Source organism: Nyctibius grandis, chromosome 7 (assembly GCF_013368605.1).
Source record: "Nyctibius grandis isolate bNycGra1 chromosome 7, bNycGra1.pri, whole genome shotgun sequence".
NCBI lineage: Eukaryota > Metazoa > Chordata > Aves > Nyctibiiformes > Nyctibiidae > Nyctibius > Nyctibius grandis.
In genome coordinates, this window is record NC_090664.1 from 6030871 (window position 1) to 6046971 (window position 16101).

The 16101-nt window shown below is 42.5% G+C and overlaps 1 protein-coding gene across 3 annotated transcripts; it reads right to left on the minus strand.

Moving 5' to 3' along the window:
- Positions 1-352: 352 nt before the first annotated feature.
- Positions 353-5850, minus strand: YAE1 (YAE1 maturation factor of ABCE1). 3 transcript variants are annotated; one of them, XM_068405257.1, is made up of 5 exons: positions 5601-5850; positions 4810-4862; positions 4564-4703; positions 2816-2937; positions 353-2408 (listed from the first exon to the last, which is right to left on the minus strand). In XM_068405257.1, the coding sequence occupies exons 1-5, from the start codon at positions 5765-5767 to the stop codon at positions 1979-1981; spliced, it is 912 nt and encodes a 303-aa protein (XP_068261358.1). In that variant the 5' UTR covers positions 5768-5850; the 3' UTR covers positions 353-1978. The 3 variants fall into 3 exon arrangements, with proteins under 3 accessions (XP_068261358.1, XP_068261359.1, XP_068261360.1); XM_068405258.1 differs by having other exon boundaries at positions 5694-5847; XM_068405259.1 differs by having other exon boundaries at positions 4564-4862; positions 5741-5786.
- Positions 5851-16101: the final 10251 nt, after the last annotated feature.

The following is a 16101-nucleotide window of genomic DNA, read 5'->3' on the forward strand; positions in this document are numbered from 1 at the left end:
TGGTAATGACACATAAGCCAAGTATTACAGACAGCCCGAAAGAAAATCTCTCCACAGCCAAACTGGAAACTCTGGGTGATAACATGGAAACAAGTAACCCCACAGTAAGCACAGAAGCTTTGTGCAGAGTGGAGGAAAGTAATCCCACAGCTAGTACAGAAGCTGTTCTGACAGATAAGTAAAACACACACAATCTATTGTTTGATAATCAAACAAGAAGGAAATACTTTCCCTGGCGCAGACTGCTTTTGCAGTAGTTGGAGAGAACTTGGCAAGCTCACTATCTACTTAGTAATTTGTGAATGGAGTTTCCTCTTTGCGCACTATTAAATACACAGAAGTAATACTCTTGAATTTGCATTTTTAAACTTCCAAATTTGGAAAGTCTAACACTGCTCTAGTAACCTTTATTTTTGTCTGCACCATATTCTACCACAGTATGGAAGAAATTTCTGTCTAACGTACGTGATACAGGCCATAACATAATACACGCACTTGTAGAAAAGTAATGTTTATTCATGTCAGCATTATGCTAAATAAATTGAGAAAAAGAAAGTTGTTTGAACAATTTTGTACATATGTAATTAATGCAGACAGCCCTATTTGTCCACTATTTCAGAAACAAGTTCAATAAGAGACTCTTAATTGCAGTTCTGTTTTCCCCTAACACAGAAGTGGTACTGAATGGGAGCCAAACTTAGAGTCTACCAAGTCCGTGGCAGGATAATAGAGTCTAGTAAGAAAGCTGTACACTCAGTCTCTGAAAATCAAGTAATTTTAGCTTTTTTTGGCCTCAAAGTATAAAACTGTTTTGTGATTTAATTTTTCTTTTAAAGTATAGTTAGGTCAGCTGTTCAAAATTTCAGTTTGTCTCTGTCTAGACCTGCTTTGTCTCAGACATGAGGGAAAGTTACAAGCAACTTAAAACAAGTAAACTCCTGACTTACTGTAAATGAGTTTAATTAGTGTAAAACAGAGATAGGCATTCACAATGAAAACACTTCCTGACCAGAGCAATTTGCAGCTACAGTTCAGGCAAGCTATGGGAAAAGGAGTCAAATATAGAATGTTGGCACAGAAATACAAAATTGCCAGAAATATGCGTGTGTGGCTGACAACGTGTTTCTAAGAGAAGGTGAATAAGCCTGGCTTCCTTTAAGAGTTTAGAAAAACACTATGGGAATGAGGAAAAGAGAGCTCAGGCTAGAGGGACTAGCAAAATAAATACAGAAATAACACAGGGAAGTTCATTAGACTGGAAACATGTTCAGTGTGGTCTAATGGGGTAAGAGTAGACGGTCTAACAGTAAAACAATGGAATTGTCAGTAATTCTGCATTTGAAGAGAATGGTGTGTTTTCAGCAAAAGTGAAATAAATAGAACTGTATGAGGAGGAAAAAAAGAGTTTTTAACTGTGAAAGTGCACTGCATAGTGGTGACAAAAGACAAGAGGAAGAATCTGACAAAAGGTGAAAAAATTCATATATTTTATATAGCGACCAGAGAGTGTCACAGCACTCTAGAAATCTGCAGCAAATCCTGTTCTATTTTGCATAGAGTCATCATATTATCAACAGCAGCTTGTTCTGCAAGAACAGCTTGTCCATAGCACTGGGCATTTATTTTTTAGATATGAGAGGGGCTATTCAAGGGACCTGCTCCATGTCCAAACTGCTGCCGAAAGAGAAAGTGCGGGTGAAATGATAGCATCTGACACAGAACACAAACATGTTTAGTAAATCTTTGTAGAGCTTTAAAAGTCATTTCCCCTTTCTGTGAAAGTTATGTTTAAGATTGAAAGCAAGGGGTTTTTTTTGCCAGGAGCCAAAGCATGGCAAAGATTTCCAGAAATTACTCCTGCTGGGAAGTATCAAAATCAGATTTCCCTAAAACGAAGTGATGCATCAGCCTGTAGGTGGTCCACAAACTGAGAATCAACTCCAGTTGAGATAATTTTAAATACCATGAGACAGAAAAACTAATGTTCCAGTTGCTGGACATGATGGAGTATATCCAGTGATAAGCCCAGTTGCTCTACTAGCCAAATAGTCTGCTTTTTAACCCAAGCAAGGGTTGACATTTCAGGATCTGTGCAGAGTTTTGCCTTGCTGCGCTCAGACTGCGAGGAACCAACTTCACCATTATTTCTACAAACGTTTTCACCAGAGCTACCAACATCTTCATGTCTTCCAGCTTTAACTTCATGGTACTCTTTCCCAGATGGAGCTGTGTGATTAAGGTCCATGTCCTGAACAGATTCTAAAACGTGTCCGAGATGTGGCTGCTGTTCGATAGAATTCAGATACTTAAGCACCTCTTCTTCATGCTTCCCAATCACATCAAGAAGATTATTTATCTTACTTAAGGCAGAATCATGTCCATTAAGATGACACCAGGATAAGAGAGCACTGAAAAGTGAAGAACAAAAAAAAAGTGATTACACATATCCACACAGACTGCCAGTTGCTGAAGGGAGATAGCAACGTGACAAGATATCTATACCATATAAATGTATGTTTCATTCACATTTTCTGGAAAATTCAAGCTGTAGAACTGAATATTAAGCTTAAAGATGTAGAGTCAGATTATTTTTGAAGAGCAACTGAAGGAGGATTTTTAAGAATGATCACTCTACACCAGGTAGGCAATTCCCTGTATTTAAGACCTGAGAATGCTCAGGTTGCTCACTTTGGACAGATTCACAATAAACCTTTTCTTTTCTTTTTTTTTTAATTAAAACAAACAACAACTGCATGCACACTCCCTCCATACACATCTTCCACATGCACACAACCTTAAAAGGTTTGTAACTTACTTCAGGGTTCCTCTGAACTGGCCACAGGTAACCATCAGCTCAGCACCATGTCTATAACCTTGATTGAAGCCTTCCTGGAGTGCAAGTTCTTTCCCAGCCTCAATTCCATCCCTATAGCCTTCCTACAACAGGAGTAGTGAAACAGGTTGTTCACAATGTGAAGAATTTGACCTATGACAACTTCATAATAAAAAAGTTTAAACAAGTATTCAGTCTCTTAAATTACAGCTTCTAGGTTTGAACATCCCTCCCAGCTACACTCCCCTCTGCCAAACCAAAACATACCTTTTGCAGTGCATTATGTTTTACTGATCTGTACGATCCAGTTCTTTCCCAGAAGGATCCCCAGCAAGGTCAGAAAACGAGAAAAGTATTTTTACAAACATCAAAAAATAAGACAAATCTGCAGGAAAGTGTGCTTCCTTTTGTGATGACCAACTCCCTTATGAAAAATTCCTTGAAGTGTAACCTCTCATAGTTTTCTAGACATTTAAAAATAGACAGGCTGCAAAACTTCACCTTTAGCAGAGGTACTATGCAATCCATAACCCATGTACCTGTTTTACAAAACTACTTATTGAGCCTTGCTACTCTATTTGCTGGATCTCAATTCAAGAGTTATATGGGAAAAAAGATGCTGATGGGAGTGAGTCACATGTACACAGAACATTGTGATTGCTCTCTGTAAGAAACAGCTAATGATTGTAATGCAAATTAATTTCTTTATATTCTAATCACATTACCATATAACATAAAATAATTCTTAACTTTTTTCACACCAAAATTGCATGTTGTAAGAGTGAAAACTTCTTTTTGCTCATGAGAAAAGAACTGGTGGCTTTACTGGAGAAACAGCCAGGAACAAGCATGTCTCTCTATTTTGTCCATCATACTGCTCTAGCCTCAATAACATTTTATGATTTTGCAGTATCTACTCATAAACTACCAGAGGGATTTGTGTATGAACCCTAAACAGCCCCTTGAGAAAACCAGTCTTTTCAAGGGACTCCGATGGAGGAGTCCCTTTTCCTTGGAGAATAATACAACAGCTCTGTTGTAACACCCTTCTTCATCAACAGCCTACACAACAGCTTCCATTCATGCTCTTCAGCCAAACGCAGTTCACCCATGAGCAGATGAGCCCTCCTGGCTCCACTCTGAATTATAATGTATCTGTTGAAGTAACCTGGGTTTATGTACTTGTTTTGTTCCCTATAGAATTCCAGTGAGGGAAGGGCTGCAGAAACCAGCTTTCATAAAATATATTTTTCACTAGGAGAATAAATAAGCCAAAGAACTACCCAGACCACAACGTCCAATTGTGCTTCCACGTGGAGTCACACATCTTAAATCTGACTGATGAAGAACTCTACTTAAAACCCCAAACAGCTCATGTTTCTTTATTAGCACCGTTTAGCTCTGTTGCCCTACATTTACTAGTGGTGTGTCTACAAGTACGAAGCAAATAGCTTGCATCAGAATTTAGCACTGCCTTTGACGAATCACGTGGTTGTACAGAGGGAGCCAATGTCTCTTGGTAAAACAGTACTTTGCTCTGATGACTACTAGGATAGAGTTTCTATAAATCCCTGCTACATTTTCCTGACATTCAGGAGAAACTAAGCCACCATAACTTTTAAGCCGCCGCTCTTAGTTTTCCCCTTTAAATCAGCCATACGTGTATTAAAGTATTTATCACTAAATACAAAATGTTTAAAAAGACTATTAAATCATTATTATAAAAATACCTTCAATCTTTTTTTCATGGTGCTGTTCCATTCTTTCTGTAGTAGATACATCTCATCTGCATCTTCATCAAATATATCCTCACTGGATCGGCTGACTGCAACTTGTACCCAGGACATAACAGCAGTGATGACTATGACCTCTGTTTATATGGTAAAAAAATATTGAGAAACTCTCAAAAGTCCCTCCGAAGTACAGACAAAAACTGTGAGTTCTGATGAAGTCATGTACGGAGCTGGTTATTCAACCTGTACATTCGTTTCCACATGGAAAATGGATGCTGTTCACCATTGGCGTGCATCTGTCAAGAGAAGGCAGGTGGATCATCACTGGTAAAGCAACTTCTATAAGTCATGAGGACAACTTAAGACAGGAGTTTCTTCCCTTCTTATGGCAGTGACACACATATGCACATCAAATTAGCATTCCTACATGTGGCTAGTACACAGACGGCAGGCAGGAACAACCTTATGCCTTGATCCTGACAGCAGCTGACCAATGGCCCCATATAGCCTCCACGCGGTGCGTTAAGTTATACACACAGGTAACCGCCTGCACAGGTAATAACCGGCAAGGACTTTCACCAAACACTTAGCCATCTTATAAATCCTGAATAGAAATACTCCTTTATATTTTGAATAAAGAATTAGCTGGTTCTACTGCAGAGGGAAGACATAATTGGATCATTTCATCTCTTCCACTGAAGAAAACCTTAAGAGGCCACTCCCAACTCATTCACTGCACTGGTGGAAGTTCTCACAGCCCCCACACGCTGCCCCTCGCAGAGGCACCGACGGCTCTCAGGGGACCGAGGGCCACAGGGGCCATCGGCGCCCGGCCGCGCTGCTCCTCCTGGGACACAAACGGCTGGAGCCCGGCAGTCCGCGGGCTCCCTCCCTGCGGCGGGGCGGAGGTGCACCCCGCCGTCCCCACACCCTGCCCAAACCTCGGCCGAGCCCACAGACCGCCCCCGCCGCGGCACCGGCCAAGCCCCGACCCGCCATTTCACGGCCGGCCGCTCAGCCCGACAGGCGCCCACCTCCCCACAGGCCGCTGCGCTGCAGGGAGCCTTCCTGCTCCCTCAGCTGGCGGCAGGCACAGCCTCAGCTCAGCCCAGCTCAGCCCATCTTGCCTCGCCTCTCCCGGCTGCTCGCTCAGCCCCGCGCTCTGTCCCCTCACCACCCCCGCCGCGCCACGCCGTTCCATCGCTCCCTGCGAGCCGCCATCTTGGCTGAGGGCAAACTGGCTTCGCTGCCGTCGGAAGCAATAGGGGAGCGGCAGCCATGTTGGCCGAGGGCAAGCTCCGCGGAGGCCCCAGGTAAACAGCAGCCATTTTAACCGGCACCCCGCGGCTTCAAAGCCCGTCTGAGAGACTGGCGGCGGGCGGCCATCTTGAGTGCGGGCGCAGCCCGGCATCCTCCTCAAGGAGGCGGGGCGGGGCGGCCGCGCCGCTGGGCCCTTCTGCCCGCCGAGGGGTGCGGGCCGGCGAAAGAGCCATTACTGTGAGCCCTTCTCCAGAGCGAGGGGCGTGTGGCTGCCCCAGGCCTTCCACAGTGCCCTCAGGCCAACCCTGGGGGGAGCGTGTTTCCCGGAGCACGGAAGTTTCATCCTATTTTCAGTCATAAATTGTGGCATTTAAAAAAAAATCTGGCTTGTTGGCTTCAGAATCCTCAAGGTACTTGCGCGTGGGGCGTGCCCTCAAGCTGTCCTCTACAAGATGAGGCCGCATCTTGAGTACTGTGTTCAGTTCTGGACCCCGCACTTCAAGAAAGATGTTGAGGTGTTGGAGCGAGTCCAGAGGAGGGCGACCAAGCTGGTGAAGGGTCTGGAGGGTCTGACCTCCGAGGAACGGCTGAGGGAGCTGGGGTTGTTTAGCCTGGAGAAGAGGAGGCTCCGAGGTGACCTTATTGCAGTCTACAACTACCTGAAGGGAGGTTGTAGTGAAGTGGGAGTTGGCCTCTTCTCCCAGACAACTAGCGATAGGACAAGAGGGCACAGCCTCAAGCTTCGCCAGGGGAGGTTCAGGTTGGACATCAGGAAGAATTTCTTTACAGAAAGGGTTATTAGCCATTGGAATGGGCTGCCCAGGGAGGTGGTGGCGTCACCATCTCTGGATGTGTTTAAGAAAAGACTGGACATGGCACTTAGTGCCATGGTCTGGTTGACATGGTGGTGCAAGGGCAACGGTTGGACTCGATGATCCCAGAGGTCTCTTCCAACCCGGTTGATTCTGTGTGATTCTGTGAAGATTCAGTCATTACAATAATAAATCCTTGTCAATATGAAGGATGCCAGCAAGAGTAAAATGTTTCATTGCTTGCTTCTATTAGAGAAAACAGTCATATCCTTTTGACATAAACACAACAGAATAACGTGTTTTTCTTGGTGCATGCTGCATTTGGCTTATGAGCATAAGTTTAAAGTTGGTTAATCTTCATAAACATACTATACATCAACCTTGAATTCAAATTGCATGTTTCTCCAAATTGCCAACTCCTGTTACAGTAAATGCCCTCATGTACCGAGTGCTGGAGAGGTCTTCTCCATTTGGAGACGCTTTCTCCCTCTGGAGAGGCTGATTCCCCATTTACTGGGCTGGCCATGGTACCACACTCACTCCCCTGCGACTGCCAGGTGTCCCCCACCTCCTGTCCCACGGGTGTCTGGTGGGGCTCGTTACAGCAGGGCTAGGGACACCACCGCCAGTGACAGCAGAGCCTGTCCTCACACTGCAGGTACTGAGAGATGAACGGTCGCGTGCTGTGACTCACACAGCCACAGCGCACTCATTCCTCTCGTCCCTTTTGTTTTGCAGAGACAGCCCGTTCACCTGCTCATGGCCCTTCTTGGACTCTCGCTGCTGGTTGCATGATGAGGTATGAGTGGCCAAGTAACCCAAATCTGTCAGGGGATGAAATGACACTGGTGCCTCTGGATGGCCAGAACTGTGCATATCTGTTCCTCAGCAGTTACTATACATGTCCATGACTGCTGATTTCCTAACCCAGTTCTATCACTTCCACCTCCTGTCTGGTAGAGGCTTGTTTATCTAACTCTGCCATGTTTTTAAACAGGCAACAATGCTGAATATAGCCCACATGCACAAATGCACAGTCACAGAAAAGCCGTCTAGCAACAGAAACTCGTGACCCCTCATGACCGGTCATAATGACACTACTAAACCTGGGTTAACCCTTTACTTATCATCTTGCACTCTGTCCCCTCAGCCTCTTGCTCTTCTGGAAAAGATACACATGTCATGGCTCAGGGTCACTGTGAGTGTCCCAAATTCACACTATCTCAATTTAAATGTCTTACATTTACCAAAGTCAATCATTCCACACAGATATTTGTTTAAGATAAGTCCTTACAACCATGACAAAAAATGAAGAAAGCTCATATTCCCACCCCTTTCTCTTAGTAGTTGTGGGTGGATAATTTGGTGAATCATATTGTACACGTAGAGCAGCACTGTTGGGTTATGAAGAGCAGTTGCAACTTGAAGACAAGCTGATTGTGTGCTGATGGCCTTAACAGGGCTGCTGGCAGCGCTTGAGGGTGAGGTGTAGTGCCTCAGGGTGTGGATGTTTTCCACACCTATGTGTGTTCTAAATAAAGCAGTGTCTGCGTATTAAGGTGACATTGTAATGACACATGGCAAAGGATCAAAACAGGAGAACGTTATTTCACAGGCTACAAAACAGTTTTTGCATTTTTGCACAATAGAGAAAATTACCTGAAAATGTGAAAAACAAAGTAGTAGTTGATTTGTGACCCGTTGTAAAGTTTGTCCCTGCCATACCTAAGATTAAAAACTGGCTAATTTTAGGCTTATGGTATCTGTAATACCAAAGGTACCTCCGAGCCATGAACATGCTTGGCTCAGCAGTTACTCCCTGCACACCTGGAGTAATGGGGAGAGGTTCCAGAGGGGCCAGTGCACAGTCATACAGAGCTTAGGACTACCAAGGGGTTGCAGGAGATCATTACAAAGAATTTCTGTCAGCTTCATCTTAGCGGTAAGGTTTGCCATTCAGCAATCAGCCACAAGCGATCGCCAAAAGTAAAATATATGAACATAGTGGCATGGGCTGCTCCTTTACACCTTTATTGCTGTACATAATGCTTCAGATAAATCGTTGCTCCCATTCAGATCATTATAACACACTCCTGTCTTTAAGTCATCAATGCCTCAAACCCAAACTGTCAGAAGCAGCCAATGGATTTTGTCATAATGCACAAAGACACCTCAAGATTTCAAGTCTTTTGAGGGATGGTTGATTACCATAGCCAGGACTTGTTCTCTGTGTGGGCTACTCTAGGGGCAAGATGATCACATTCTCACTAGGGCAATTTCTATTGCTGTGTACTGCTGTCTCTGGCAGAGTTGAGCTAAGGCTCGTGAAGGGCCCAGAGCAGAGGGCTATTTACAAAGTTATTCTCCATTCATATAGTGCTTGTTGTCATGGACCGACAGGACCATGTTTCATTGGCTCTAATTTTGGGAGTAATATAATCCTTTTAAGAAGTCACAGCTCTTAAATGGTATTTGGATGAAATCACTGTTCACTTGTTCTCTGTAGTAAACGAGACTAAAACATAATGGAAAAGAGCAGGTTTAACAGCCGGCCCAGCTTTAAACTGTGACACTATTGAAATGTGAGGAGAACGAAAACCATCAATATTTAATAAAGATGGTGTATGCATTGTCACCAAACATTGCACAAAGCTTCTGAAGAGCCTTAAATCATAAGTCCCTCCCAAAATGCATATTCTGCCCATGATCAGGTCTGTAGTCTTTTCCAGGTATCTGGCTCTACTGCCTGGTCAGGTTCTAGGCTGTTTTCCTTGAATATGGTGAATAACAGGGCATTGGGTAGGACTGCCTATGACAGCAACAAGACAGCCATACTCATGCTCACATGCAGCCTATGTCTCTGTCCTGATCTTGGCTCTCTGTGCATTTTCATTCATGTGAGGGGTGGTGGGGTTGTCTACTGCTGGCTGAATGTTGCAATAATAATACAGTGACCTCCAGTGCTTAAATCCTTTGCTTCCAGACCTACCACAGAGAAGGAAACAGGGAGCTAACAGGTTAACTGCAAGGTCATAGGCTTAATGAGCTTTTAAATATTGCAGCTCACAGCACAGAAGACTATAATGACCCTAAATTAAACAAGTGGGTTAAAATAAACCCCTAGGATCAATAATTATTACCAGGGCACAGTAATAAACATACACTTCTGTGTTTTCTTGTAACATCTCTCATCCAAGATACTAAGACAATTTACTAGCAAAGCCCTATGACCTTCGTGTGATGAAGCTGAGTAATACATAGGACTCACTTCCCTGTTTTTGTGAAATCACTTCTCTCTTCTTTAGTAATGTACGATAATATTACACATCACTTTGGGTCAAAAGGTCTCATTTAATGTCAGAAGAAAATGGAATAATATGGAAAGGAGCTAGAAATTTATGAATATAACAAGAGTAAATGTCTAGCATTCACTTCAAAGCACCACAGGAATCTTAATAACCATTTTGCCATTGATTCTCACGCAAGTGTTTTCATGGGAGAGGATAGTTTTCTGCCTCTTCCTTCCCCTGTATTACCAAAGCACAGAACTTCGATAGTTAAATGTTACAACAGGGCAGTTTTCCTACTTGCAGAATCACTACCATTTCAGATCCTGGCAAAAAAAAATAAACCTTTCCTGAATATTCCATGGACTGCCAGCAGTTTGGCTTGTACTGAATTATAAATGGAAGTGGTTAAGCAAAGGAATAATGTTTTTTCTCTTGCCTTCCCCAGGCTTGCTTTGAACGTCCCCAGGGAAGTCAGGCTTGCAGTCTGAAAAACTGTACTCTGACCTGTTGTGTATGAAACAGAGTGGCAGGTAGAGTTTATTAACACAAATGCAGTTCCCCTCCATCTGTCATTTTCCTTGGTTTGCTCCTCAAATGAGTGAAATTCGTTGTCCCCAGATATAGTCCATATTTTCATTCTGGAACTTCAATAACAACTCTAACATTGTAAAAAAGGTGGTATGGCTGAGACCTAAACGAGCTATGTACACATTCCAGCTCAAGATTAATGTCGACAGAACAGAGTGTAATATGGGACTGCACTAGCCTTTTTAGAATGTACAACAGAGGAGCAAGGAAGGAATATTCCTAGTTGTCTTCAATCTGTTGACAGTGAGCTTTTTACAGTGTGAAATTCCACATGAACAGAAAAGGCTATGTCAGTAAGGACAAGAAAATGTAATAAATTCTACATTGTAGTTGTGCAGCTGAATCATGTGCCTACTGAAATTGTAATATCAGTGATGAGTCTGACTGGTTTTGTATCGTCAATAAATCAGGACCCCGTAGGTCTGTGACTCAGATATCCTTCAATAAGATTTTTCTACCTTATTGGTTACAATTTTTGATGCAGAGCTGCCTTTTTTGTTTACATAATAATTGATCATAATATGCAAATAATTACTGTAAATGTAATTGATCCAAGGGAAATGCTGTATTCTACTTATTTATTTCCCCAGTGAGGTGCATCTCTATTCAAATGATACAGACTTTTCATCATGCTTGCATTGCTTCAACGGGAGAGAGATGCCAGCTTGTCTCCTTTGGCTAAGAGACAAATTTCCCTCTCTGTTTTATCCCTTGTATAAACTCAGGCAAATGATGAAAAACTGCAGGAATAGCAGCTGTACAATGCTGATCCAGTTGTCTGAAGTGAATAGAACTGCTAGAAGGCATAAAACTTGTGGAGTGCACTGATTTCTTTGGCACCTGAAACCATGAGAAAACAATTGTTTCCGTGACAATGCAGTTTCTGAAAGGTTGAGGTTATGACAAGTGTCGTTAAATGGTGGCTTTTGAATTGCATGTGGATTGTGAACAATTCCAGTTCAGCATGTATGCCATATCTGCAGCGTGTAATTGGTTGTTTGCCTATGCTAGCACAAAGGTTGCTGGGCAATTCATATCCTCAGCTGTGGAAGAAAGTGAGCTGGCATCACTGGGCCTCTCAGGACCCACTGGGGCTGGCTTCCTCCCACAGGGAGCTACAGCGCCCTGCAGAGCCGTTGTCACCTGTACACTGCTACTGGAGCTCCCTGAGGAGGGCCCTGCTAGGTGGGACAAAGCAATTGCCCAGGACAGCTCATTGCTGGGTAGGGCAAAATGTTTATGGCCCTTTTGCCCATTTTTACCTTACGGCTGCTGCTGCAGCCAGGTGGGGTGTTAGATGTTACTGCACCGCCCCTGGCAGGGCAGCTGGGCAGTGACTTTCCTTTCTCCTAGCTCCTCTCTTTCTCCCATGCTTAGTCCTATCCTCTTAACCAATGCTGGAAGAGCAAGTACCACTTTGCTTATGGCTCTGGCTCTGAGTTATGCTCAGCCACCTGGACGTGATGACATGTAGCTAAATGCTCAGGAATTTATTCTCCTGCCTCCCCTTGAATGTGATCTTACCACTTTCCTAGGTTACTTTCTCAGACCTGCAAGTGCAGATATGCTCATCTGTCATAATTATCATCGGTGTCAGTGGAAGATGCTATCTTCAACAGCAACTGCAGGTACCACACAGCTAACAGAACAGGGAATTTAACGTTTGAACAAGACTAACCATTGCATGTGACATGTCTTGAATATTACTCACTAGTCTGGAAAAGACTGAGCATGGTTACTCATAGTTATTCCAAATTTATTTCACAGGACTTAACTATATACATTTACATGCAGTTACCTGCCTATACTTTGCCATTGTGTTTTGCTCAGGAACAAACAAATGCAGTTCATCTGACCCAACAATAAACCACCATCTAAACAAGTAACATTAGGTACTTTTTTTCATTGAATTATTGTGGTCAGTATCTGTCACCCTGACTGATGCTGGGAAGCACATTGCTGTTCAGGTAGTTTTTGATTTCTGTGGGTTTGCACTCAGGGTAACACAGTTCTCAGCATGCAGGATCACAGAGAAGGTGAGCTTTCTCATCAAATTTTCAGCAGCAGAAGACTTGCTAGCTCTTTAAGTAAACTGAAACGCAGTGGTTACGTTACAAGCTCAGGCCCCGACTTTAGAGTAATCATATGATACAAAGTCCAAAGCTGCCTTTTTTTTACTCATCTAAAAGCTGCAATGAGTAGAGTGGCTCAGTGGGATATGTCAGGCAGGCTTGGCTCATATTTTAAACAGCAATAACGTGCTTCAGAGGTCTTCAAAGAACTAGAAATAAAGAGCTACGAACTATCCTTCCCTGTTGTGAAATAAATGAGGTCACACCTTCAGCAAAACTATACATTGTAGTTTGCCACTGACTCAATGCATCAGCTGACTAATTGTGACTAAACAATTTTATAAGTAATGTAGCAATTACATAGCAAAGTCAGAATGAATTCAGCACCGCCTGAAGGCTGGGAATCAAATTCCATGGCAATATGACAGGCACTCTAAGTTACAGGAGACAAAATGTAAGGGAAGATGATTTGAGGCAATTTGTGCACAGAAATGGCAAAAAGCTCTCCATAGAAATGGGCTACTTAATTTTATTTCTTCCTCAACCTAGATTCCAGTCATTTCTCTTTCTAACTCCCATACAGATATCAATTCCTCTGAGAAACCTCTCCCACTGCAATAGCTTTGTTTGGGTAGTTCAACTGCGATGAAAAATACATCTCAAAATGGGAACTGTGTCATGATTTTAATTATGTAGCGATTGCAAACATTGCATTGTATATTGTAAGGTTTTAGAGTGTCACCTGTTTGTGGAATATTAGTATGAGGGTCTATTCCTGTTATTTATAAACATGGTATAAACTGAAATTAACTCAGTTCTGTTCCCAGAACTTTATAAAAATTTCACATTTTAGAGTCTTTTTCTGAATAATGTAACTAATTAATTTTTTTCTTTTTATGAGCTATCACATTCTGTTGAGGAGCACCCTTTACCACAATGTTTGGCAAAGGCATTTCCAGTTTATTAAAGAGACTGTGATTTAATAATTTGGCCAAGGAAGATCTGCAGGTCCTCTGAGAATCATCTTAGCACTTGTGGAATAAGTCCCTTTTTTTTCTAGCAAGAAAGTAAGTAGTGTATAAATGTGTTACTAATGTGCCGAGGGTTACATTTCATCCTCAGGCAATATTATCTTCTCAAGAAAATTCTCCGAATATATTAAGGCATAAGATGGTGTAGTCTGTGATGACTTGAAAATGTAAAACCTCGTTTTGTCTGGCACTCCTGCCCCCATATTCCTGTGCAATGGCTGTTTTATCTTTTCAGAAGCTAAAGCAACACAGGCAAACCTTGTTTCCTGAATGACTGATGGGGTAATGAAAATTAATAGTAGCCCCTACAAACACAATTGATTTTTTAAAATCTCAAAGATTGACACCTTATCTTCGTATTTGAAACAAGCATATGTCTGTCTGTTGTAATAAACGTAGGTATGCGTGTATGCCCTCATACCTATGAGCATTGTCTGCAGACTCTGAGGAGCTCAGGGGCACATTTCAAATTCACTTCAGCAAGGGCACCAGGCTGTGTTATAAGGATTTCGTAAAAATCCATCCCTTAGAATCTTGTAGGTAATCTCTTGGATATCCTACAGGCTTTCTTTCATAAAGCTTTCAACACAGAGTTGAGTGGGCTGTGCGCACGTGTGTGAAGCTGCCCTGATTGAAATGCCAATATTCTCTCTCCCTCTGCGCTCTGAAAATTACTGTTGCAATAAAACGGAAGCATTCCCTTGCATACCAAACCGAAGTGGCTGTGAAGAGCAACCACTGAAACCCCCCATTTATTTCATGGTTTGGGTTTAATTCACATCAGTGTTCAATCCTTCCTACTGGCCTATTCATTGTCTCCCTCTCCTGGAGATTCAGTCTGGATTCAGTGTACTGCAAATTCAATTACTGAACTGCAGTACCTTCCCTCTCTGAAAGAAAGGGAAAAGAAGGAAGTCATGCTTTAGGTAGAATCACAAGCATCTAATCTTAATATTTTTCTTTAATCTACTTTTTTTTTTTTAAAAACTTTTAGGTATTTCTCACAACACCCACAGTAAGCAACCCACAACACCTCCCCCGTCTCCCAGTCCAAGTCTCTGTTGAGGGAGAATGTGTTAAGAGAATATTTATCTATCTCTCTGACTCCAAATAACCAGTGCCAGAGACAGCAGAATACAAATATTTCTGAATAATTTATGAAATGATTGATGGGCAAAAAATATTGCAAACAATGTATTTTAGGCATATTATTTAATCAGCAGCAATAAACCTGCTCATTTTGTAAAGAACATGAATAATTTATTTTAATACTAAAGGATGACAGTTCCTGTAATGCATGATTTGTAAGAATGACCCAACCAGCTCTGATCAGAGACTGGGGAGCATATGCATGAGTAGCATGCGGTGTGCAAATATGTAGGCAACGATGAGAGGAAAAATAAGTTGCTCAAAATGCTGAAGGGTCACAGGTATCCACCAGTCCTTCTGCAAGAATGGGGCTCAAAAAGTGCTTGAAATTAGGGCAGAAGAACTGGTGTGGTGTAAAATAGAGCAAGGAGGCAGATTTGGTAAAATCTTACTTCACTTGGGGAAATAAAAACAAAGACTACCTGGAGAGAATAGGAAGAATGATATGGGGGGGAGGAGTACATGGAGAGTAGCCTCTGCGCTAATGCAATTTCTTGGAGAAAAGTGTTGGGGGAAGGATATGGTAACATATTAGGGAGTACTGTGCTACAGAAGATATTTTTTAATACTGAACACACAATGGTCCTAATGCTCTTTTTAGCATAGTGCAGACTGTGTGGGAAAAAGATCCCCCAAAACCTGGCTTTCTGGTAGCTCTCTCCTTTTCATGGGACAAATCCTCTTCTGGGGCTCTCTCTCTGACATTTGTATGACAGTAGTTGTTACCTGTGGGACCACATAGCCTTAGAGCTCAGCTGTGGTAGGGATGGTATTGTGGAATAAGATGATTATGGACTCCAGGATAACCACTAAGAAACTATTAATTTATTCTGTGCTTACAGCTCACCTCATTTCTAAAGAGTGTAAAAAACATGGTAAAAGTTAGGGGCATCCACCAGTGGGATTTCACAGCAGGTGCCACGTCAGTGCTCTACACCATACCACCATGGGGACTTACTTCTGGTGAAAGCAGAGCCATTCATCAGATGGAGACAGTTTATTCTGGCTTCTGTAGCTGAGAACTTAGAAAAGGTCCTAACACTTCACATGACATCTGGCTAAGCAGAAGGACTGTCTCAGCTTCTACTGTGGGCTTAGATTCTGCGTTGGTACCTGGTTAGGAGTCGGTAGATTCAAAGTAGCTGAACTCAATCAAAGTGAGGTAGATGCTCTGTTTCTACTCCATCCAGTGGACGTTTCTGAAGTATTTAGTCCTTAAAAAAAAAAAGTAGAAGTACTGTGTAAAAATATCGACAGAATCTAAAACCCTTCAAAAGAGCACTCTGCTACTAAATAATGTAACAGCCTGTATCACTCATTCATTAAATATCAA